This window comes from Sciurus vulgaris (assembly GCF_902686455.1).
Source record: "Sciurus vulgaris genome assembly, chromosome: 1".
NCBI lineage: Eukaryota > Metazoa > Chordata > Mammalia > Rodentia > Sciuridae > Sciurus > Sciurus vulgaris.
Genome location: NC_136461.1, coordinates 38,040,324 through 38,066,233, shown reverse-complemented (window position 1 = coordinate 38,066,233; position 25,910 = coordinate 38,040,324). Strand labels below are relative to the sequence as shown.

General features: G+C 46.1%; 1 protein-coding gene across 4 annotated transcripts in view; it reads left to right on the top strand.

The window, feature by feature from the left end:
* Positions 1-25,910, top strand: part of AGBL4 (AGBL carboxypeptidase 4) — a 1,452,665-nt gene that overhangs the window by 1,319,534 nt on the left and 107,221 nt on the right. For all 4 annotated transcript variants that reach the window (XM_079154653.1, XM_079154652.1, XM_079154651.1 and 1 more), the window contains one exon: positions 8,683-8,797. In XM_079154653.1, coding sequence (XP_079010779.1) covers positions 8,683-8,797 — 115 coding nt within the window. The remainder of the gene's footprint in view (positions 1-8,682; positions 8,798-25,910) is intronic.

The following is a 25,910-nucleotide window of genomic DNA, read 5'->3' as shown; positions in this document are numbered from 1 at the left end:
GAATGTAATTTCTGGGTCATGAAGTACATGCATCTTTCGCCTTACTAGATATTTCCAAATTTCTCTTCAAAGTGTATATGTTAGTCAGCTCTCACCCCTGTAAACAAAAGACATTACAAGAACAACTTAGAGGAGGAAAAGTTTATTTTGGCTCAGGGTTTCAGAGGTTTCAGTCCATGGTCAGCAGACTACATTTCTCTGGGCCTAAAATGAGGCAGAACATCATGGAAGAAGGGCACAGAAGAGGAAAGCTGCTCAGACAGCTGCTCAGCTTATTGTGGTGAGGAGTCAGAGAAAGAGAGAGAGGGAGGGAGGGAGGGAGGGAGGGAGGGAGGGAGAGAGAGAGAGAGAGAGAGAGAGAGAGAGAGAGAGAGAGAGAGAGAGAGAGAAGAGGAGGAGAGCCAAGGATAAGATATAGTCCCCAAGGGCATATCCCCAGTGGCCTACTTCCTTCAGCCCCACCTACCTGCAGCCACCACCCAGTAGTGCAAATTATTAATCCATCAAATGGATTAATAGCTCTCCTAATCTAATCTTTTCACCTCTGAACATTGCCACATTGCCAAACACATGAGTTTGGGGGAGTATTCCAGATCCAAACCATAACAACTTGCAACTTTATACTGCCACCAGCAAAGTACAAGTCCCTACCATCCCACATTCTTGCTGAAACTTTCTTACACTCTCTAGTGTATATTACATGTAAAAATATATATTATACATGTGCCAAGTGCTAGTCAGCACTTTGCGTATTTTAAGTAATTAATCAGTTTTTATTAATTAAATCTATTTTGATTATGGTAATTCATGATACTTTTACACATGAGAAAACAAGTTCATAGGATTTATTTATCTCCCTTCAACCTCAAAAAGACCATGAAGGAATGTTTAAAAGCCTACAAAGTTTAGATAACTTGAGGGAGACAGCATGATGCCCTGGAAGCATCTAGAGATTTGGGATCATACAACCCTGAGGTCAAATACCGCTGTGCCACCTCCTTGTGATGTGACTTCAGTTTCCTCAAATGTAAAATCAAGATAGCAGTGCTCTCTAGGAAGGCTGTTAGGAGGCTGGCATGAGATGAATGTAAATACAACACCCAGTCCTGTGCCTGGCTCACAGCAGGCACTCGACAGATGCCACCTCCTTCCCCAGGGGAATCTGAGAAGATGAGGCAGGTAATCTGCTTTGCAAACTATCAAGCTTTACGCAAATAAATATGAGTTTTATTTTCCCAGTTCATATTCTAACAGTGCCATGATTAGGCATGATTGCCTCCCTCTCTTTTTCAGCTGAGGGAACTGTGTTTCAGGAAGAGGAAGTGACTTGCCCACAGCCCAGCAGCTTGTTGGGCCCGTGGCTGGGCTCCCATTCCTACAGCTGACTCCTTAGCTTTCTCACTTCTGCCTTTTTCCATCCCAGTACTGTCCTTGCAATAACCTTTTCCAGGTTCCTCCTGGGTTCACCTACCCCTTTACTTGCAACCATCTGTCAGTTACTAAACTTGGCAGCGGGTACATCATTCCCCCAGCTGATTGGATATAACTGTTTTGTCCTTGTTTGAAAAAAAAAAAAAAAAGACACCGACCTCATCATCGATACCTTCATCCATGGGAGCCCAAATCCCTGTGCTCACCTCTTCTGTGGGTGGTATACAGAAGGCAAGGTCACAATCCCATTTCACAGATGAGGACAGGGGTATAGAGAAATTGAGTACATCTCAGTGCTCTCTGATAATTCTGTTTCCTGAAAAGCTATCTTTGGTCCTGAGTTGATACATTCAGTCCTGTAGGTTTTTAAATAAGTGTTAACTCCTTGTCAGAAACTTTCAGTGCCTGCCAACTACCTTCTCAAAGTAAATTCCAGACTCCTTAGCGTGGCATTCAGAGTCCAGCATGGTCTGGCTCTTGCCAGCTTCTCTGGCTTCAGCCTCATCATCCCTCAGCACCACACAGTCAGCCCCATTACAGATTTACCCCTGAATGGGAAGTCTTCTCTCCATCACAAGCATTTGCACCGGCTGTCCCTCTGCCCAGGAGAACCTGTGCCACTTCTTGCTATGGGGCAAGTACTGCCCATTTCCCAAGGCTTTCCAAGTACCCCCGCTGTGGGCCTCCCCAGCCCACTTCCTCTGGCTCCCTGCCTTCATCGTGGATCTAAAGATGACCATTATCAATAAAGATCTTTACTGCCCTGATTTGCTACATAATTAATTTCCACTTGTTTTCTCTCATTAAACCATAAACTATTTTAGGTCTAGGGACTGGCTCTCTAGCTGTCACTTTCTACATCTGTAAAATGGGATTGTCTTGTTCATCTTATGGGGCTGGTGTGAGGAACAAAGGCCGCATTGGCTCTGGGTTGCTCAAACTAAGTTCACATAGCCAGTAAACTGAAGAGGGGTTTTGAACCTGGCCTGGCCAGCTCCCCAGCCTGGGCCTGCTCCCTTGTTCCGCTTGGGGTTGGAAAATGCTGGAAGGTCAAGGTTTAGACCTGGAAGATCACAGAGTTCTGATGACTGTACAACAAATGATGCACATTTTACAGAAGGGCTGTAGAGGCTGAGGGCAGTGAGATGGCTTACCCCAGGTCACCACACAGCTTATTCAGACAGTGGCTCTGGAATCCGTCTCACCTGACTGCCTCTGTATTTGTCCCTGAGACACACAATTTGTCTGTCCTCAGGGAGCCTAAGACAGGCATCATTACCCCACTTTTCTGCCTACATTGTGTCTTTCAGTCACCGGGGGGACAGCCCAGCTGGAGGTTTCCTCCACAGACAGAGCCCTCAGTGTGGCCCCCACCCCAGCCCACCTGGTTCTGGGGATGGCAGGTGGGTCTGAGGCCTAGGGATGAGGATTGAGGTAGCTTTGGTTCTCTTAGCTCTTCCCCATTAACTGGCTCAGTGACCTTGAGCAGGAAGCAGGCATGTGAGGCCTGTTGGTCCCCATCTGGCTGGGACCACAATTCTCACTGCCGAGCTGCTGATACACCTGCTGCTGGGACTAGAGTGAAGTCATGTTGTCACAGAGCTCTGGAAGGGATGGCATTAAGGGTGGCTGAGGCTGCATTTCCTTAAAACTCTGTTTGGTGGTGCAACTGCTGAGTGTAGGTCAGCCCTCTGCCTCCCCAAACCTCACTCATGTCCTCTATAAGGACAAGCTATCCTCATTCTCTAGTGGCAGCATGAGAGGTCAAAGGAGTTCCTGAGTTGCCCAGTGGCAGGGCACATGAGGTCACTCAGAGACTAGACTGCCTGGGATTGATCCCCAAGCCTCCACTTATTATAGTGTGACCTTGGGGAAGGAACAGAACCTCACTGTCCTGTTCCCTTATCTTCAGAGGAAAATAAAAGGACTCCTATCTCATAGGGTTGTTATAAGAATAAAGGAATTAATGTTCACAAAACATTTAGGACAGTGGCTGGACTACAGTAAGCACTAAATGTCAGCAGCAGCAGGAAGAAGTGGCACTAATGGGGCACTTTGCAGGTGCCAGCTTCTCTGGGAGGCACTTCATGCTTGGTTCCTCCAACCCTCACTGTGAACCCAACCCTGGTGAGTGACTCCAGGATTCTCTGCTCTACTCTGTTCCTGCTGCCCCTGGGACAGCTTCTCGCCGGACCCTCCTCACTCGGAGGCTCTTCTTACAGGTTAAAAGCTGGGCCAGAACTGGGCTCAAACCTCAGTGTCTTGACTCCTGGCTGAGCAGTTGCTCCCTCGCTGAAGCTTATTGGAGTTGTTGGGAAAGCTCTCATTGAAAGTTTCCATCCGCAGAGCATTTTGTCCTCTTCAGACCCTTACTACGGAACTAATGAGACCAACATTTATGAAATGCTGCTGAGGGCAAAGCATGTGTTGCTCTGGAGAGTGTCGGGGCAGTGGTGGTAGCTGAGGTTTTAGGGTAGGACAGGCCTGAGTTGAGTCCTACCACGTCCACCTGCCAGCTGGGGCACTTTCAGCCAATCTTGGACTCACAGAGCCTCTTTTTCCTCACCTGAAGATCAGGGCAGCACCATTTTGCTCAAGCAGCTTCTGTGGGGTGAGATGAGTCAGTGCCGGGGCCGTGCCAGGCACGCAAGGGCTCCAAGTGGTGCTGACGCTCTTCGCCTCTCTGTGCTTCCACACTAATCTCACCAGTCCCCAGGCAGCTCCAGAAAAGCCAAGGAATTCTGAATGTCACCTCGTAAGTTAGTGCTGGAGTGGGGACTATATCCAGGTACCTGCCTCACAACCGGAGCCCTGGGCTTCCGTCCAAGGCACCCACCAGGGCCTAGAGTCCATGTGGAGAAGAAAAGCTGGCCTCTCTTAGGGTGTTCACTCCTCAGGGTTACTGTGTGGGGGTAAGAGGAGGAGAGAGGAGAGGGAATATACATCGCTCACATACACACAAACACACACAAAAGTACACACCGTGCTCTGGCAACCACAGGTGACATCAGCCATCAGGGACCAAGTACCTCCTGACCATCAGTGAAATGGTGACCTTTGCCCCTCCCCCATTCTGCTTTCCTTCCACCTCTATTTCTTATCTATTCCTCCTCTCTCTCTCTTTCTCTCATTGGCTGAAACAGCCACACAGGATAAGTGTGAAGCTTGATCCCTGGAGGGGTATGATGGGGCCTTTCATTCTCCTAGACTTGTGTCTCTTCATCTGTGAGGTGGGCAGAGCTGGGGAGGAGGGTGAAGACTTACACTCTGTGAACCTCAGGCTTTTCAGGACCAGATTCCATAATTTGAGGCCACTGGGCTTGGCAGAGGGCTTCAGGGGCCTGCGCTAGTCAGGGGAGAGCCTAGGGAGGCTGCTGTTCTGCAAACCATACTGTGGGCCCTGCAGAGACCTCGGCCATCTTGCTTCAAGCCTGGGCTCTTCCCACCCTAGTGTGCTGCCTCTAAGCTGAGAATTGAAACAATAAATCTTGCACAGAACTCTCTAGAGGGAAAATCGTGCAGGCATATGCAAATCACTCTGCAAATCACATGGAAATAGTCTCCTGGTTATTCCCATCTTACCTTAATGGAATGAGCACTGCTTTGAGCCAGCCCAACTGGTCCTGGTCGGAAACCCTCTAGACCCCTATTAGGCACTTAGCTAATTATATCACACCCTGACTTTGTTTCTCTGCCTGTAAAATAGAGCCAAGTGCATTGCAAGTCAATCCAACTAATGCATATGCATAGTCATTATGGGTCTAACTTTATTCATCCATTTCACACGTATCTATTGAGCACTTGCCCTATGGCAGACACTGAACTAGGCACTAAGAATACGGCAGCAAAGACAGTAGACCCATCCCTACTATCCTGTAGCTCATGGACATGAACAAGAGATGCAAGGCTCAATCCCCCAAACAGGAAATGTGACTTTTCTTTTTCTGAACTCAGTTTCCACTTTGAGGCCCCATTCTGCCAGGGGGTCAGTCATTTCCCCCAACTTTCTATGATTTTGGCAGAGTTTTAATGACCTTGATGGTGGTACCTTCACCTGCTATATTCGCATGATTTTCTGGGTCTTAGTCATGCACCCAGCAGATCACCACCACGACAGACCCTGGTTCTGACTGCAAGCTTGTTTACATTTACCGGCTCTGCTATGTCTTCCCCTACCTCCGCCTTGTGCTATCTTTACCCTGCCTTCCATTATTCCTTCCTTTTAAGCAACCTGAAGTAGAGGATGTTCTCCAGAGCACAGATCTGATTCTGCACCTTCCTGACTTCAAACCTTGCAATCGCTCTTCAAAGCTTTTTGTGTGTTTTTAGTTGAACTCCTGTTCACTTCTCCTCCTCCCTTACACTTCTTCTCCCTTCAAGCAAACTGAGAGTAAGAGCAGCAATTAAAACAACACATCTGCACACTTACTATGCATATGTCAGTCCTCACAGTGATTCTTATCCTCTCCCTTTTACTTGGTAAGGAACTTTAGGGACTCAGAAGATAAGGCCACACAGAGAATAAGACTCCTAAGATAGGAGTCAAACCCTGGAGAGTTCAGTTTCAGAGTCTGCCCTTTAAACCATTCTGCTAGGCCCCTGGAATTGAAAAGTTGTCTTTTACCAAATAGGTTGTCTTCTTTCTCACCACCACTAAGTCTGGCTATAAGAATTTCCCTGCCTAGAATGTCTTCCTGACGCATTTCCATGTGGCTCACTCTACTCTTCCTTTAAATCTGTTCTCCAGGAGCCCTTCTTGACCCCCAGGCTGGGTGGGGCTTTCCTTATTCTCAGAGTTCTGTGCTGTTCCCATCAGGGCCTGGGCCAGTAGGTGGGGAGCTGCCTTCTCCCTGTGCACCTTCAATGGCAGGAGCATCTTATTCACCTTAGAATGTCCAGTATTTGCCCTGCCTGGCAGTGTTTGTAGAATGAGTGATTATTAGTTCAACTAATCTCACACTTGGTCAAGGTTGAATGAGTTCCTGAGAATGATCCATCAATAGGCATTATTAAGCACCTCCTGTGTGCCATCCCTGAACCAAGCACTCTGGGAGAAATAACAATGGTGCAGGACATCCTGCCAGCAGTAGATTGGCTCCAGGCAAGGATCTCTGCCACTGAGCTTCGATTACAGACCTTTTATCACTTTTCCCTCTTCTCCCAGCCTTCCTACTGTCCTGCTATCTTCCATGTTCCTGATTAAATCTGCTCAAAGGAAAGGACATGGTAAACTTGTTCACAGACAAAACAAAACTCATATCAAGGGGTCTAATGGAGTCTCCCAGCAGCAGGAGATTGTTCTCACTCACTTTACAGGAGGAGGCTTCCTCTCTTTTGGGGGAGGTATAAAATAGATGGGATCATAGAATGTCAGTGTGGGATGCATCCTTGGGAATTATTTAGTTCTTTTTCTTAATTTTAAAGAGAACAGTTCAGAGACTTTCTACCAATCACCCAGCAACTTAGTGAAAACTAGAGTCCAGGTCCTCTCCTGGTTTGCTGGCATCTCCAACTCAGAGTCCTCTTCCCCATTTGCATAGTTAGTACACTCCACAGACCAGGACGCCTGCTTCCACTGCTCCCCGCCTCTGCTCTGAGAGGACTGTAGCACAATGCGTTCTTCAGGTGCTGGCAGGCAGCCGAGGCACGGGAGCTCTCTCCCAGTCACACAGCAAACTTACAGAAGAGGTATCAGCAGCCTTCTGTTCAGAAAACTGTTTTCAGCGACTGTTCTGGATAATAAACAGTTAACATTTGAATATGAGAACCCAAGTCTTTCTGCTTCTTGGGTCCCTTGACTTCCTTGGTCCCCGCAATGCTTTTGATCCACAGCCAGGGTGGGCATTTTCTCTCCACTTTAACTTTCTCCTACATTCCTCTTCAAACTCCTTTCTCTTTATACCCTCCTCTAAAACAAAACAAAACAAAAAAAAAAAAAAAAAATTAAATCAAAAAATAAAAGGATCTTCTGATCAGTGGGAATGATTCCTGTTAAACTGTGTCTGACCCAAGCCATAGCTGAATCTAAAACCTGCCCTCTCCTTGCCCCATGTCCACCTGGGAGAGGAAGTTCTGGGCGGCTTCAGTCTCTGGTCTGGCTTTGTTTTCTCTCATTCTTTTATTAGCTGCCTAATTGGCAGCTCAATTAATCTGCTCATCTGTGAAGGAGGATGGATCACAACGAGCCACTCCATTTCCAGAAGCCCATTCTCTGAGGCAGTGCTGCCAGGCCCTGAGTGCAGCCTGGCTTCTTGATGGAGCGCTGCCCTGGGAGCCGGGGTCAATTAGTGGACAGATTAAGCAATTATTAGCCCCTAACAAGGGTGCCTGGCATCATTACCCTGCCTGTTTACTGGCAAACTGTAACTTTAATATGAGGACCAACAAATAAATCAGGGCATCTGGTCCACTGCTGCGTCGGCAGAGAAGTAAATGAACCGGGCCTCGGCTGCTGCGGGATGCTGGGCCTGGCAGAATGAAAAGCCTGAGATGTCCCTCACTGGTCACAGCAGCTTTGGAATGTGCTCTGGAGCAATTTATCATTCCAAGAGCTAAGTGCCTGCCACTGGGCCCTTGGATTGTTCTTAGTTACCCTGCTGCCTTTCTCCTGCCCATCAAACCTACCTTTCAGGGCCCAGTTCAAAGGCTCCCTTCTCCCCCTGGGCTTTCCTGCACTCTCCAGCAGGAAATGGGACCCCCCTCTGCTTTTGGAGAGGGCTTTTCACTCTCCTATCACTCTGGCATTACACTAATTTCATGGGAGGCCAGAGTAACATTTTGTCCATTTTTCACATCTCACGTTTCAGGAAACGAGATGAGAGGAGGGCAAGAGCTCAGAGCCGTTGATCCTCTCACACCTTCTCCTGTACATAGATGGAGGCCATCATCAGAAGGAAAGGAGCAACAGATCAGATTCACACTTTAGAGAGGCCCCTCTGGTCACAGCAGTCAGGACACATTCCAGAGGTTTTTCAGGCCTCCAAGGCACAGCTCCAATGCCATCTTTTCTTGAAGCCCTGCTTGTGTTCTGAGGCAGGAAATGCTCTCTCTCTATCCCGTCCCTGGGCTTCAGTGTTACATCTTGAGCTACGTATCTCTTGGAAAAAGAGATATATTTGTAAAATTCACTGGACAGCATCTAGTCCAAAACCACAGCTCCATAGTAGCTAATAACAACACAGGCCCAAGAAAAATGTGCTCCCTCCTTCTTGAAGAACTTTGAGGTTAACCCAGACACTTCTTTTTCCCTAGGGATCATCGACTTCCTTGTAAGCCAGCACCCTATTGCCCGTGTCCTACGAGAACACCTGGTCTTCAAGATTGCACCAATGCTCAACCCTGATGGAGTCTACCTGGGCAATTACAGGTGAGGGAATGGGGAGGATGCCTGGAAGCAGGTAGTCTCAGGATGGGGTATGGCAGCAAGAGGAAGTAGAGGGTGCACTTTTGAGAAAGAATTTTCAAACTACCCACGAGTTAGTTACTTAGAGGAAGTTTCACCTTGGTTATTGGGAATGTAGCTAAATGAGCCTTGGCTATTTCACACAGTCATCTGAGGTCACTTGTTGGGTCTTTCTGAACAGCTCACTAGGTCAGGCATCAGGAGAATTAGGATAGGTTTTAACACCTACTTCCTGTGTAACCTTTGGGGACTCACTTTCCCTCTCTGATGCTCAGTTTCTATTGCATGATGGAGACAATAATCACCTGGCAGGACATGAAAAGAAACGGTCAGGAAGAATGTGCCTTGCAGAGCCTTATATGGTGGTTGTAGTGATCACTGCGTCATTGCTATGCTTCTACTTGGAGATCAGTAATGCGGAAGAATGTCTTCCCAGATCACGTGAGCAGCATTTCCCTCTGACATGGGCAGACCAACTGGCCCCACTTCACTCAGGCTGTCCCACATTGCCTGTTCTTTCTCCTGTCTGAGCACCATAATTTATAGCCTAAAATTCTACTGCCCAGGGGATCATCTGCCAAAGAACATTGCATCCTTTGACATAGATCAAGATGCTACACTATTGCACAGTTGAAGCCTCACCCAAAGTCACAAAACCAGCGAATCAGTGAATATCTATCTTCACTACCCAAATCACACAACTCTATAGCTGATTAGGTCCACAGCTTTGAAGATATGTCCAAACTCCTCAGCTTTACACGCAAGGCTTTGCATGACCTGGAGTCTGTATGTGCCGTATCCTCCTTGCCCTCAAAGCCCAGAATTCAGACTCTGCTGCCCCTTCCCTCTTACCCTTATACAGGCAGCCCTCTACCCAGCACCTCCTTGTCCTTCATCTCATGAATGCTCTTTGCAACTCAGCTCAAGTGCCTCTTCTAGAAATCATCCCCAACCCCAGAAGAGTTGGCCACTCCCTTCCCTCAGGCCTGGTTATCTAATAAGTCATCCTACTGCACAAGCCCTGCTGGACTTGAAGTCACCAGAAGTCATTGAGGGGCTGAACCTCAGTGGTCTCTGTCTTTTCCATGTCTACCAGCAGGGTCTACAAGCTGATAGTAGATGCTCAAAAAATATTTAATGAATGTAAGTGAATGAAAGGGATGACTTTACTGATGAAGAAACTGAGACCTAGAGATGAAATGGGACCTTTTCAAGGTCCTTGATTGAACTCAGATCAGAACCAGATCTCTTGACAGCCAACCAGGCCCATTTACAGAGTTAGTTTACTACTTTCCAAAGCCATGGAAATTGCATCCAGAGGGGCTGCCTGGCACCCTTGGGTATGAGTTAGAGAGAGCCCAGGGGATGCATGAAGCCTTCATTAAAGACGATTTTGCTGCCTTTCTTAATTGGCTGGAGTGATGGCTCATTAGCATCTGCAGGTTTGAGGCTTGTTGCGGGCCTGTGAGCAGCACCTTCCTTCCCACCTTCCCTAGACAGCTTGCCCTGTTAGTGATAATGGTGGTGGAAAGAGCATTTGATTTATGTTAACATTTCTGTTTAATTACAAGAGCGACAGTGGTCAGAGAGAGGTCACTATCACCACTCCACACACTTATTTATGTCATCATCTGCTGTTCAGGGAAGGATTTGCTGTAAAAGAGGTCTGTGACCTTGGCCCAAATGCCTCCCCTTTTAGGCCTTCAGATGGGCAGTGGGGTGGCCACTCAATGTTTTCTACACATCTTCAAGGTCTATATTTTGTAATTTTGGGGCTTTAGGATAAAAGGACTCCAACCCTCAGAAATGGTTTCTTAGTGAAGTTTCAATCCCCAACATTCTCCTAGTGAGAATATGTGATTTTTTCTCATTATGAGAGTTGGAGAAAATCTCTAACCACAGGCATTAATCCTGTTGCTAAAACAGCTCTGAATACCAACAGAGAGCGTATCAATCATGAGAATTCACTACTACAGCTTTGGAGAGTATGAAAAATAATAACAAAGAGTCAGAATTGAGAGCTTCAAGGTGCCCTAGAGGTCTCCTAGGCCAGCCCCTCCCAGAGCCACACTGCTTTCTTCAGCAGTATTTCCAGGGTCCGGGGGGACCTGGGAAAGCATTAAAGGGGAAAAAAGAACTCAGAGTTCAAATAAGTTTGGGAAATGCTGAGTTAAATGCAGTTAAAAGTCCTTTTACAATAAAGAGTTTTCAGAATTTTCAGTGCACTAGTAAACATAGGGAACCCGAAGAGAATATGGTACCAGTGTTTCTCAGGGGCGTCATGGTCCTCACACCCGGCCACCCACATCAGGTTTATAAAACACACGTTGGGAAACGCCACTCTAAGAATTTTGCTTGCTGACCCAAGCAACACACACACATGTTTAATCCTTACAACTCCAGGGAGGGGTTTTGTCGAGGTTTTTCTTCTTGCAAATGGTACAAATCTACTCAAACTAGTTTTAGTATAGGAAGAAAGGTTTTGGGAGAGAGGATAAGGGAAGGAGGAAAGGATAAAATGAAGTAAGGAGAGAGAAAAGGAAGGGAGGAAGGGAGGGAGGGAGGTGGGTGGGTCAGGATTCTAGGGCGGTAAGGAAAGTCAGACCCCACAGGAACTGATCCAACCACTGGATGCGTCAGATGGAGGCAATCATGTCCCTGCCTCTCTCTCATGCCCTCTGATCTCTGTGAGTTCCACATCTCCCTTTGGGGGTGCAGTCCCTCAGAGAAGCTGAAGAATCTGCCTTGATTCTGTGGCCCCCGGGAAGCAGGGATCCAGGTGTGTGCGTGTTAGCCCCGCTCCTCCCTCTTGTCCTACGCTCCTCCCAGAGCATGGCCAGGTGTGCCTGAGGCACTACATTGGGCGGAGAGTGTTCAACAGGTCAGCTCCCTGCAGTGGCAAGGGAAGGCTAGGGCTTTGGAGGGAGTGCAGTTCTGTGGTTGAGAACATGGACTTTGGGGTCAGTCAGGTGGGATTTCAAGTTCTACTGTATGACCTTGGGTAAATGTCAGGGCATCCCTGAGCTTCATTTTTCTTGTCTGTAAATGGGAATATTAAAGGGTCATGAGGATTTTGTGAGATAGTGCATTTAAAGCACAGTGCTAGGCACACTGGAAGTTCTAATTAAAAATTAGAACTTTTTATTATTCCTCTTCCTCTTTCTCCACATTAAAGAAGCATGCAATCCAATGTAGGAAGACTAGGCAGAGAGATGTCCCAGGTTTCATCAGCTAAGCTTATATTTGGTAATACAAGACATGTACTATGATATTAATAGTAGAGGAGGTGCGCTCCAGCATTTAATAGCAGTAGATGGCTATCATACCATGATAGATGGTGAATGCAATATTCACCACTAGACTGATGCAATGGTACTAGACTATGGTTGTGGTAAAAGCAGATGAAACCTATACTAAAGTTTAGAGCAACAATATGTAGCAACTATAACACACTCAACTAGAGCTATCTACAATAGTTATATTAGGTGATATGAAAATAGATAACACTTAGAATGTTTAGTAAAGACATAGGGCAACTGTATGCTCCATCTTGCTTGCTGCACTCCAATTGCACTCTGTTATGGCTTAGGTATGAGGTATCCACCGAAAACTCATATGTGAAACAATGCCAGAAAGTGTAGAGGTGAAATGTTGGCTTCCAAGAGCTTTAACCTACTCAGCACGTTAACCCACTTGATGAGTTACCTGGGTGGTAACTGTAGGCAGGCAGGGTGTGGCTAGAGGAGGTGGGTCACTGGGGCCCAACTTTGGGGTTTACATTTTAGCCCTGGTGAACAGAATTCTGTCTCTGCTTCCTGCTGGCCTTGTCCTGAGCTGCTTTCCTCGTCCATGGCCTTCCACCATGATGTTCTGCCTCACCTTGGAGACAAAGCAATGGAGCAGCTGTCTGTGCTCTGAGATCCTTGAAACTGTGAGCCACAAATGAATTTCTCCTTCTCTAATTGTTCTTGTCACATCTTTTGATCAGAGAGAAGAAAAAACTGATTAAAACACCTTCACCTTTGTTTTACTTTAGGTCTTAGGTTTAATGATACTTCACAGAAAGTCCTTCCCAGCACCTACTGTAATGTATAAAGCTGTTCCCCCGCCTTTCCGTTGCAGCCATTTTCCCTGCATCCCAACCACTTATCAATCTGTGAACATCCTAGCTAGCTATTGGTTCATCAGTCAGCTTGCAAGTATCCTTCTCTGTTATTGGTCCCCTGTTAGCCCGGCAGAATTCAACCGCCATCTTTTCTCTCTTGCTTTTCTCTCTCCCTGACTTGCTTTCTTTCTCCTCCTTGCTTTCCACTTTCCCTAGCACGTGCCCTTTCTCATTCCCTTTCTTTTCCTCTCATTTTCTCTCTTACCCTGCAGGGAGACACTCTGTTTGCTTAATAAACTCCCTTATGTCATTTCCCGTGTCTGGCGTGGTTTTCGTGGGATTCCTTACACCTACAATATGAAGCAGGTCCCCAACGAACTCTTTCATAGCCATCTGTACTGTCCTTTCATGGCCCTTGGCCTAATGTGTAGTCCTGTGTGCATTCAAGTGACTATAGGTACAGCCAGGTCCCGTAGGACCCCTGGCCAGACTGACTGAGCCCCATCTCCAGGATCCTTCAGCCCGACCTATCACTCCCTACCTCTGGGGCCCTCACATCGACTGACTGCTCCCTATTGCTAAGACCCCCAGACCAACTGACTGCACCCTATCACCGGGAACCCAGACGGACTGATTGCACCGGGCCTCCAGGATCCCACAACCACACCAAACACACGGGACCTCCAGGACCCCTGCCGGACCAACTGCATCCCATCTCCAGAACCTCCAGCTGACCACGTCCACCCCTGAGCTGCAGCTTCCCATTTGTCAACACATTTCGAAGCCAGAGCAGCCATCTTGGATAATCCTGGAAGCCATAGCTCCGATCTTTGGGTGGGGCAAATCCCATCCTGAGAAGCCTGCTGGAGGCTTGAAGCTCATTGTCAGGTACCTCTCCTGCATCAGGCTACTGAACACTGGGAGGTTTCATTAGTATATGACTGTTATACAGTAGATTTTCTTTTTTCTCCTTTTTTAAAAAAATTTAAGTTTTTATTTCTTTACTTTTCTTGCTCTCTTTTCCTTTTGTTTACCTGTTCCCTCAGAGTCTCTTTCTCCCTTTTTTGCATGCTAACATCCGATTTCTTTTGATTACACTCTCACCCTTTCTATTTTCTAGAACTTCTGTATATTCTTTTCTTATCCCATTAACAGCCACATTCTACATCCCTCTGCATCCTCTTTATCCTCCATTAGAAACTGCAGACCTTATTGCAAATCTGTTTGTTTTACCGAAGATAATATTTGAACTCACTTTGTTTATTATGACAATTTTTTTATTGTCCCCATAGGGGCTATTTGGTCTAGGATTGCATAGTGTCTGAATTGGGCACTGCTAATATTGATCTCCCCTTAAAGAAAGGGTTTTGGAAACCTATAGGGCCACTATAAGCCTATAGGGGGAAATCTGCAATACCCCAGACCAAGTGACTATAGGTTTAATGTTGTCTCCACCTCTCCACTGTAAACTTCAGGGTCAGGACTTTGTCTCCCTTGTTCTCAAAGCCCCAGTACCTGGCATACTGCTTGACACAGAATGTGCCCTTAATATGTATTTTGGGAATGAATAAATGAACCAAACAGCAGTGTTCCATGATTGTGCTACAGCACAAAGCTGCTGTCCCCAGAGTAGAGTAACTATTGACAGATGCTATCAACTTCCAGCCTCTTATCTTCACCTGCATGGCCTCCTAATCCCACATGTTTTATTCCTGTGCTGATGTTCATGTGAATACTGTTATGGTTTAGCCAATTCTGGATTCTCTGCCACACTTCGTTATTATACAGGGCCTTACAGGGCCTTCTCTTTCTAATGGCACTTTGAAGCCACATTTGATTATCACAACTCTTTGAAAAAAAGAAAGTCAACTTTTACTATATCCATTGAAGTAAAGAGGAAACAGGCTGGGAAGGTGAAGAGTCATGGGCAAGGCCACAGCCTGCATCCAGGAACGCTCTGTTCTGAACACCTTTCCTTACCAATCTGTGGGCAGAAGCAGAGTACTGCAGCTCTCTGTCCTGCCCTTTGGAGTCTTGCTTATCCTTGGACTGGACACTTTCTCCCAAGCCTCAGCTTCCCTCCAACCCTCTTAGAAGAGTAAAATGTGGTGAAAGGCACCTTTCCTCATTAGTGGAAGCTCTGGGGAGAGGATCTGTCAAGAGTAGTATGGCCACATGAAAACATTAGGGTAAGTGAAATAAGCCAGTCACAAAAAGACAAATACTGTGTGCCTCCAGTTATATGAGGTACTTAAAGTAGTCAAACAGTCAAATTCATAGAGACAGGAAGTAGAATCACGGCTGCCAGGGGAAGGGGGAGAATAGGGATTTATTGTTTAATGGATGCAGAGTTGGGGGTTAATGGGTATAGAATTTCAGAGATGGATGGTGGTGATGGTAGCACCACATTATGGATGTATTAAATGCCATTGAATTGTTTACTTAAAATGGTTAAAATGATAAATTTTATATTACGTTGTAATTTTTTTTTTTAACCACAGTAAAAGAAAGAAAAAGAATGGTGTGGCTACTGAGTTTGCAATATGAACATTTCCAAGGAGCTCTGAGGGGATCTGGGACCTGAGGTTTGAGGGGTGGATTTTGCAGAGGCCAAGAAGCTGGAAGAAGCCTGTGGGGTGTGGGGCGACGGGCTGAATCAATTTTGGAGAGATTAGCAATTCTCAGTGTCTCACAGATGCAAGGCCGTGCACACGTATGATAGCATTTGCACACTCTCTTTGCCACCTCCTCCTGCCCATCCCTTCCTTTGCAGAGAAGATAACCCCCCTCCACACCCCACTGTGTTTTCTAAGCATTTGCAATGCCCAAGTTGCCTTGCATTTGAAAAACAGACTTTCCATCTCCATATGACAATATGAAACTCTGTGTTGGGTTTGCATTTCTTAATTAGGTGCTTGTCATTGTGTATTCCATAGAGCCACGTATAAGTAAACAGTCATAGACCTTTGAATAAATTTATTGGTTTTATTTATGTTTCTGGGCATAAAAATCTATAATTACCAGGTACAGCCTCAGTATAACTGGTATTTAATGACAATTACTTTTTGTTACCATAGAAATGAGTCCAAAGTAGTTACCCATAATTTCTCATTTCCCAAACCTCACACATGCTGAATTGCAATATTACCATAGTAATTGCCTATTAGTCATCATAAAATACGCAGTTACCCAAAAGATAGCAGGATGCTGTGAAATTTCTCATCTTCAGAAAACCTCAGTGCTGCTTGGGAGCATAGAGGTGGGGGAGAGGAACAGACCTCCATGGGAGGCACAGAAATGAGTCTGCCTTAGAGCCCAGCACTGCAGACCCCGTGGTGGGAATGGATGCTATATGATCTGCAGATGTTCACCATTGTTGTCTCCTGGCCCTGGCAATCTTTATGTAGCTAAGGAGGCTCCAGTGCAGTAAATCCAATTTAACTGAGAGTTGTTGAGGGCCTGCTGGGTGTCGGGCCCTGTTCTGGACCCTGGGAAAGCAGAGGAAATCAGAGGCTGTCCTTGTCAATAAGAAGTTCAGTGTTTGTGCTAGAAGGCAGTGCCTACCCACTGTCCATCATGTGTATCATCTCATTCACTTCTCACAGAGGCCCTGTGAAGGGTAATGTGATAGCCCCATTTTAAATAGAGAAGGGAATCAAGGCACAGAGGTACCAAGGACCTTGTCTCAGGTTCCCTGGCACAGAGGGGCAGAGCAGGTGTATGAACCCACCAGGACTAACCCTCAGTACACCTTGTGTACACTGTCTCCTGAAGAAGGGAGAGCCTCCTTGTGATCAGGGGGATTTTTAAAGGATGAAGTATCTAAAGGAGTTCAATAGACAGAAAAAGGAGCGACAATGTGCAGCAAAGCATCGTTAAATGTAGCAGAGGGTGAAATATCAGAGGGAACCTTTCACACACACATGTACATGTGCAGGCACACACACACAAACAAACACACATACACTTACATGGCCTACCTCGTCCACCTTAGCATCCAGAAAAGGAAACATTTCAAACACCCCATGTAGAAGAGAACATAAAATCAGCTATGTAGAATGTTAGATACAGGCCAGTGTTCTATTTGCTGTGTGATAGCATAAAATCTACCCGTTTTTATCAAGAAAGAATTGAAAAACAAAGATCCACAGCAAGTATTGCCCCACTGAGAGTCCTGGTATTCCCTGCTCATGCTGGGCCTCTTTCTCTGCCCAGCCACTTACCCCCAGCCCCAAATGCCCCCCACAGCATCTTGGAGGGGTGCCTAGAGAGCGCCTCAGAGCCTCCCGAAGGACCAGTCATGCCCCTCTGGTGGTTCATCTCCAGGCATGATGGTTCCCAACACATCATGCTGTGCTGTTGCCCCTCCAGCTGTTAGAGAGTTCAGGCTGTGTCTGCCAGATTGACTCTCTCTGCCCTGAGAAGGAGCCCGGAGTCCAGCGCATCTTCTACATGGCAGCCATTGTGTGCCTGAGAGGAACAACCAGAGGGCTGTGACTGGCCCCCAGGAAACCCTGAGATTGTCTGTCCTCATTCTTCCCCACTTGCTAGAGCCATGCCAGCTCCTGTTGTCCAGGCTGAACATCCCCAAAGACTTCCAACTTTCCATACGTGAACTCGTATCCATTCCTCTCCCTCCGTCCTGCTGTCCTCTGAATGTGCTCCAGATGTTTGTCATTGTCTGTCTTTGAGGCCTGGTGTCCGGGACTGAACGATTATGGTGATGATGACGGCGATGATGATAGCTAACATTTATTGAACCTTCTGTGCCTGGCGCTGTTCTAGGCATTTGCATTTATTTTTTCATTTAAATTTTAGCACAATTTTATCAATATTCTTATTTCACAGATGAATTCCCTCCATCTGTAGAACTGAGTAGTGAAATAGTGGAAAGGAGCTGTCACAAACCTCATCCTGGGGACCATACTCCTGTTACAGCCCACATGTACATTGATCTATGACCTTGAGTTCTTCTCTACCTAAATCCCAACTAAATCTTTCCACTAGCATTTCTGTTAAGTTGCAATTCCCCCATCTTCTCTTACAGCCTTTTGAGAAGCCTGGCACAGGCAGAGCAGGAATCCTCTCCTTTTTTGAACTAAGAAAAAAATGAGTCACAGAGAGGCTAAGTAACTTGTTCAAGGTCACACAGTGAGTGAGCCTCATAGTTAGTTTAGATGCAGCCTAAGTGACAGCAGGGGCCAAATAGACCCTTACCTCCCAGAGACTCTCCAGCTTTATGTAACCTGAGTGATGTTTCTATAGAGGCTGAAAGGACATCAGGGCTGGCAGTGTAATCAGGTGTCTAACCCACAAGTGCACACCGCCAAAACCAATTATTCAAATGAGCTTCCCAGCCAGGTTCCATGGAAAAGGCCAGATGGCTAGACGTCTGTGGAGGCAGTGCCCCATCTCTGTCCCTGCAAGAAGCTGAATAGAATTTCAAAGTTAGAGTTGATAATAAGTTGATTTTAATAATTGATTCTGCAATGAAGACAGGCCTCTGAGGAGACTGTAACCCAGAATGAGTGGCCAGGGAGACTGGCGGAGCGAAGCACTGTGGAAGAAGCAAGAACTCCAGCATCGTTGGCCTTGGTTCCAAAACCACTGCTTGAATAGTGCTGGTTCCCAATGTAAAGTCCTCCGGGGCACCTCGCTGCCCATCAGGAGGAACCTATATTCTTTAGCTTGGGACTCAAGGCTGGGGTAGTGTCACTGAGCTTCATTTCCCATTGTCTGCCTTGCTGCTTCCCCGCAAGCCCTCCCTGGGCCCTTTCCACTGGCATAAACCAGCCTGCTCTTATTTACCTCTGGCTTTTGCTGGCACTCTGCCTCTGCCCTTGCCTAAGAAGGCTTCCAACTAAATAATTTCCTTCCTGTCTTCTATTTTTCCTCTTCCTTCCCTTCGTTCCCTCAAACATTCACCCAGCATCTATTTTGTACCACGTGCTGGAAACACAAGGTGGGCTTGGCACTGGGCTTGTCTCACAGACTAGAGGGGAGACAACTGCTCTGGTGAAGGAGGCCAGGGGCTTTGGGACTGTGGAGACACAGAGGCCTTCCTAATACAGCCAAGAGTATTGGCAGGGAGAGGCAGAGAAAATGTCCTGAAGGTGATATTGTGAGAGAAGTCTCAAGTAGAGAGTGCAAGTTGACCGGAGGAATAGAATAGTAACATGTTCTAGACCAGAGGAATAATAATAGTAAATAGCAATATTGATAATAATACAAAGCATTTATCAACTTATACAAGCTGCCAGACACTGTTCAAGCGTTTTATATGTGTTAATCCACAAGAGATTTAAGGGCAATATCACATTCCTGCTTCCATTCACCCTATTGCCATTTTAGGAGACACAGGGGTCAGAAAAGTAGAGGTCAAAATATTAGTTTTACTATTAATAAAAGCAGGGTTTGGAGGGCATGACCAATTTCCATAGCCAAAATTGGCCTCCTTTTTACTTCACTCCAAAACTTAGCTTCCCCATCAGCCAAAAGCAGAGCAGGAAATGAGTTGCCTGGACAAATCACACCTCGTGGCAGAGAGAAGGCCAGAATGGACCTTCCCTTCAGGGCTCCAGATCCAGAAAATACATGACAAGAGGAGTGAGGCCCAACAGGCTCTGCTCTCTTTCTCCAGTGGACCGATCAGATAAGGTCCACTCCCTTCCTCAGGAAAGGGGTAGCAAGGGAGTAGAGAGGAAGACTGAAGTGCCCACTGGTATGGAGAGCAACAGGGAGTTTGCCCAACAACCACATGACTCTGTGAGGTAGGTCCTAATATTATTCTAATTGTGCAGATGCACACAGGGAGGTTAATTTGTTTGCCCCAGGTTCCACTGTTAATAGTAGGAGATCGAGGAGTTAAACCCAGAATCTTAGAGCTCAAGCTGCTGAGCCTTGCTGCTTGAGCCTTGAGTGGTGGGGATCCTTGGAGAACGCAGTGTGGCCTGGAGTGGCTGGTGCTTGTGATCAGGGCTGCAGCCCCCGACAGCGTATAATGCATCCATCATAGAGTCACAAGCTAATAGGGTGGTGGAGGCTGAGGCGCAGCCCAGGCTTACCAAGTCTGGAGACTCAGTAAAATTGCATCAGCCCTCGGGAGGGGCAGAGGGGCACCTTTGTGCAATTAGCTCAGAAGCCCTCTGACGTACTCGCTTTCCATGCTGCACAGAGCTGTTGTGACATGGTGTAAGTAGTGTAGGGATAAGTGGGCACTAGATCGTGAAGGACCCTGAACATTCTACCACCATTGGGCCATAGGAGCAGCTAGCACGCGTAGTGCTCATCTCAAACTAGGCAGTGTCCTCAGCGTTTTCCAGGTACAGTCTCATTTAGTTCTCAAAGCAACCCTCTGCGCATGGCAAACTCCCCACTTTTCAGATTAGGGCTGAGACACAGAGAAGTCCAGCCACAAAGATACCATGCTGCTGAGCCAGGATTTTATCTGGGCGGTGTGACTCCAGAGGCCACACTCGAACTTACAACCATTCTCAGCCTCTTTGTTCTCAGAGCTCCTTGTTCTCAGATGGGTGAGGGGCTTGCTAGCTCCTAGATTTTGGGAAGACATAAAGGACTTCTTCCCCCTTGATACCCTTCTGCCCTTTTTTTAACCTAAGATGTTGCAATAGCTAATTCCCAGCTCTGAGAGTCAATGAGCTCCTTTAGAAAATGTCCTCCCTTAGGCCTTTCGCAAAAGAACAAATTCCTGTTAATGTTCTTATGGAGAGAAATAGAACCCCTTGTTTTTGGAATGGACTTCCAACCCTAACCTAGTCACATAGCTGTGTGACTGTGGGAAGTTCCTCTGCCTTCCTGGTCTCAGCGTCCCCTTTATGAAGTGTGAGGGTTGTGCTCAGTGAGTCTTTCTAGGTGTTGAGTTGCATGGCAGGACAACATCCCCACCCCTGCCAGGCCAGTGCTTGTTGCTGCCAAGCAGGAGATGGGAGGGAGGAAGGATGGCCCCCTGCAGTGCTTGTCTTGCGCAGGGAGAAGGCACCCCATCAAAACTTCTCCTTGCCTGCTAGGGATATTGCTGGGAGAGTGGAGTTGGAGATGCTCGTCTTCAGGTGTGAGCACTCTCTCTGATCCTAACACCTTGCCAAAAAAGCCACCATTAAAGGGTGAAGGTCTTGCTGAGTCTTGGAGATAGGAAACCTAGTGCTGATCCTGGCTTTGCTGCCAACCAGAGGGGCCTCACAAGGACAGGCAGTTTGCTCCCTGCGCAAAGGTTCTTGGTCAAGGAGCCGATGGAGGACGTGTCTGCTCCCAAGCCACAGTCTGGCCGGAGAAAGTGGCATCATTTTATATTCACCTACCCAGAAGGGGCACCTATTTGTAGCTGTTCAGCGTGGTGAGGGCAGCCTTTCATCAATTTGCCTACAGGTACCTTTCATGCTCGCCCTTCATTTGAGACTTAGTTTCCCTATTTAAATGCATTTGCATCCACTCCCTGCCAGACATGAGGGACAGTCCTCTATCAGGCTTGGCCTGAACTCCTAAGACTAAGAGAGAGCAGAATGCTGGTGAAGTGTGTGAGCTTAGAGCCAGCAGACTGGGTTCAAGTCTCCCACTTCTTGCTGAGTCATGGACAAATTCCTTAACCCTCTGAGCCTCTGTGCATTTCACCTGAGCCTCAGCCATGTGCCAGTCACTGAGCAGTCATCAAAGACTCTGCGGGAGTGTAGGAGATTCAGTCTCTGCCCTAATAGCCTTTTGAAGGTCTTTGAGCAAAACAGATGAATTTGTCCAAAGTCACAAAGCTATTTGGTGGCAGATCTGAGACTCGAACTCAGACCCAGACTGTGAAGCTGGTGTTCTTACATATCCTCCTCTCTTTTTTCACAGTGTGCTCATGGAGATCTCCCTGTTGTGATGATCTAAGGAGGGATGTGAGGGAAATGCTTTAAATCTCTCAGGATGCTGGTGAAGAGGGGTGATTGTGTTATGATCACCCCTTGTGTTTGGGACAAAGGGCACTGCCTCCATCTACACCACAGCAGAGCTCAACCCACCTGCTGGGCACTTTGCAGAGGCTGTTGATGACAGATTGTCTGGCATTCTGACACTGGCCAATCAATAGAGCTGGAAGGTGCCTCAGGCCAAGGGCAATTGAATCCCAACCTTTTTGTGGCATTAAATAAAGCAATATTTATTTTGCTTTTGGTGCAAATATACTTAATCCAATACAGCTCATTGGTAATGCTGAGAAACTGCTGTGTTCAGGGGACAACTGCACGCATGCCCCATACATCTCTGCTTGTCAATGCCAAGGCTCCCGGGAGTATGCAGCCTCACGGTGCTCAGGGCGAGATTGATCTGGAGCTGCCAAGCCGCCTTTTTCTCTATCCTTTAGAACAGATGAAAAGGAAATCATAAGGAGGGGAATTGAAATCATTGCTCTTGTTCTGGCTGCCATTACTGCAACAGGGATGAGACACAATGTCCTTCCCAGGATGGAGCTATTTATTTGCTATTTGAATAACATTCTCTGGGACCATTGTATCTCTGCCATTGGGCAAAGCAGGAAGAGAACAGGACAGGAAGAGGCAGACGAATGAGTAGCTCAGGGTCCCTTTCATAGATCACACAATCTCACTGATGCAGGAGGGAGCTCAAAGGGTGACTAAACCACCCTGGCATCAACAAGAACTGCATTTGAATCCCAGCTCTAGATCCTAGCAGTTCAACGACCTTCTCAAGGTCAAATCTTTCTTAGATTTTATTTGTTCATCTATAAAATGAGGATAAATAATACCTACCTCACTTGATTATTTTGAATATGTTTAATATTTAACAGATGCTTAAATACTTTATAAAACATAGTTCCTACATTGCTTAATGAGGTGGCTACTTTCTGAGAAATCCTCCGTTAGGTGATTTTGTCATTGTGGGAGAATCAGAGAGTGTACCTACAAAAACCTAGATGGCCACATTGTCACTGAGTGATATGCTCTATGTGTGGTCTTTGATTAAAATGTTATTATAATGTGCATGACTGTAAGTCTAAAAGTAATTGCCAAAGACCCATTTGCAAACCTGAGACTCATGCATTTGTACATTTTTGTACTCACTCACTCACTCACTCATTCATTCATTCAATAGATACATTGAACCATCTCTGCAATTGGAGATAATTGTAGATAATGTTGGAGCAGGGGTGACTCCATTCCAGGGAGTTAGACACTGTCCTTGACCTCATAGGACTCATGGTTTAGAAAATAAAAAAAGATATTTGGAAGTACCTCTAACTCAAGAGGACAAAATTATTTATTACGCAGCTATATGTAAATTTGGACTCCATATATTTGAATTTTCTAGAATTATTCTTATATCAAATATTTTGTTCCATTGGTGCCATAAATACTTGCCCCATACAGATGCTAGGTCTTGATTTTAAGTTCATGCAGAAAACTCATCTTAAAAGTAAATAATGGAAAAGCACCAAGGATACACAGACCCAGGATGTCATACTTAGTGACTCTAAACTGTCAATCAGAGAAATGAAAGCCTGCTATCTGGAGTCATTTTGTCCATTTCCCAGTCTTTAGACTGCTGTTTCTTGGTCCTGAAGCCAAAGAGCTTGTACCAGCCCTGGCCTCCTAGTGCCTACAGTCAGGGACACAAGCAGAACACACTAGGAGCCTATAAATACGTAAAATTTCTAGACATTCTTGCTTCTCTGCATGTGCCATGCTCCCTGCCTGGAATGCTCTTTGGTGCTTTGACTCTCATCTGTATCCCACACATACCTCAAATTTTAAGAAAGGCATACAACTAATATTAAGGTATTGGTAATCCTTGGCTAGTTGATGTTTCTTTTTAAAAGCATATCAATCCTTTCCCTAGACTACTTTGTTTTCTTTGTATTTTAACTTTATTGGAAATATATGCTGCCTTCATTGATGCTTTAGAATAACTTAACAAAAAATTCAGAAAGAGACCCCCTCAAGAAGCATAATTGCTGTGTTTTACAAAGAACAGAGAATCCAAGGAGTGCAGATAACATTCCCAAGATGACATTGACAGTGGAGGTGGATCATGAACTCTGACTCCTAGCCAGAGCTCATGATCTTTGCTAAGATGTTTTGTTCAGTAAATATGCAACTACTGATAGATTGGTCGCCATTAGAAGCATTCTTTAAAAATCAAAGACGTGCCTTGTTGAGGTAGTACTCGCTGAAGAGTTTCACAAATGCTTTTGCTTCTAAAGAGCCCTAGGGTCCCTGGAGAATTGAGGTTGCCTTTGAATCACCACTCACACGGGTTTCATGACCAGGCTGGAACAAGGAGTTGATCTTTCTGGATTTCTCACCTCTAACACTTTTCCTTCTGTGTTGAATCTCACTTTATTTATATATATATTTATTTACATACACACACATATATATATATATATATATTTTTTTTAAAGTGATTTCTTGGAAGCAGTGTGACAGTGACCAAGGGGGATGACCACAGGGGCCCAGGGCCAGGATCCATCTGGGCCCTATGGAGGATTGGCTATGTGGCCTTACCTTCCCCGGTTTTAACACACCCACTTGAAAAATGGAGTCCACCTGTGTGTCTGGATGGTTCTGAGAAGTATATCAGACACAACTGAAAATCCTCCATAGCTATTTCTTCAACACCTCCCATGCTCTAGGCTCTTTGTCAGGCACAGGAATACCATAACGGTGTGGCTCAGCAGAAAGGACAGACTCAATGATTACTCCCTCTCCTACAGCGGCCACTCTGATGGCACAGCAGTGGTTGTGGCAGGAGCAGAGGAAAAGCCCCTGCCCCACGCTTGGAAGGAGTGCAAATCCTCCTCCACTTCCTGGAGGAGGAGATATTTAAGTTTAGACCATTTTAATAGTGCCACCATTATCACTATAGGCACTATCATTACTGCTATCATTTATTCAAGTTCTCTCTGTTGCGAGGATTCTGCTGGGCCATTTACATACATTAGTTCATGTACGTGATCCAGAAGGTCAGGGTTGTTATCCTCATTATACATATGATAAAACAGAAGCCCAGAGGGGTATTAAAAAAGAAATTTTAAAAAGGTCACATATCTGGTAAGGAGTACAGCCAAACTTAAACCTAATTATGAGTCCCCAAGCCCCCAGTCTCCACAATATAGTCTCATTGTTCTGTGCGACTCCATAGGACAAGGCTGAGATGATGGCAGAAGTCACTGAGAGACTAAATTTTAGCTAAAGAGGAGGAAGAATTTCTTAATGGAGCTATCTGAGAATGAGATAAGCTACCTGGAGAGGTAGTGAGCTAGTTAGGACACCTTAACCAGCCCAAGACGTTGCAGAGGGCAGAGGAGAAGAAGATAACTAAGCATCTGGAAGGACATAGTTGTTTATGTATGATTTGGTCCTGTTATCAAAGACAATGTTCCTTTCCCAATTTTTAGATGTTCAGGGTGGGGTTGGAAGAAGTCTGTGGATAACACTCAGACCTGTGATTCCCTCTGCTTGGTGACCAGCCTTGGAAAGTGGATAATATAGAGCCCTCCTGGAGTTTTCTAGAAATTAACCCATAAGGCCCTAGGGTTAAGAATGCATTCAGATAAAGTAACAAAGACTGTCTTTAGTCACTTAAGCAGAAAATAAATTGATAGGAAGAGGTTCACAGAACCAAGAAGAAGCTGGAGTTGAGATTTGATAAATAAACAATTAACAGAGTAGCTCCGAAGGGCAGTGTCTGTGTCTGTTTTCTGTTGCTGCACCAACCTACCTGAGATTGGCTAATTTATAAAGAATAGAAGTTTATTAGACTTGTGGTCCTGAGAAGTTTGAAAGCAGACATTGGAGTCTGCTTGCTATCTGCTGAGGGCATGACATGGGGGAAGAGAGCAAGCATGCCCCTTTGGGTCTCTCTCTTCTTACCAAACCACTATGCCATCATGGAGCCCCAACCTCAGGACCTCATCTAATCTTAATTACCTCTCAAAGGCCCCTCCTCCAAATGCCATTA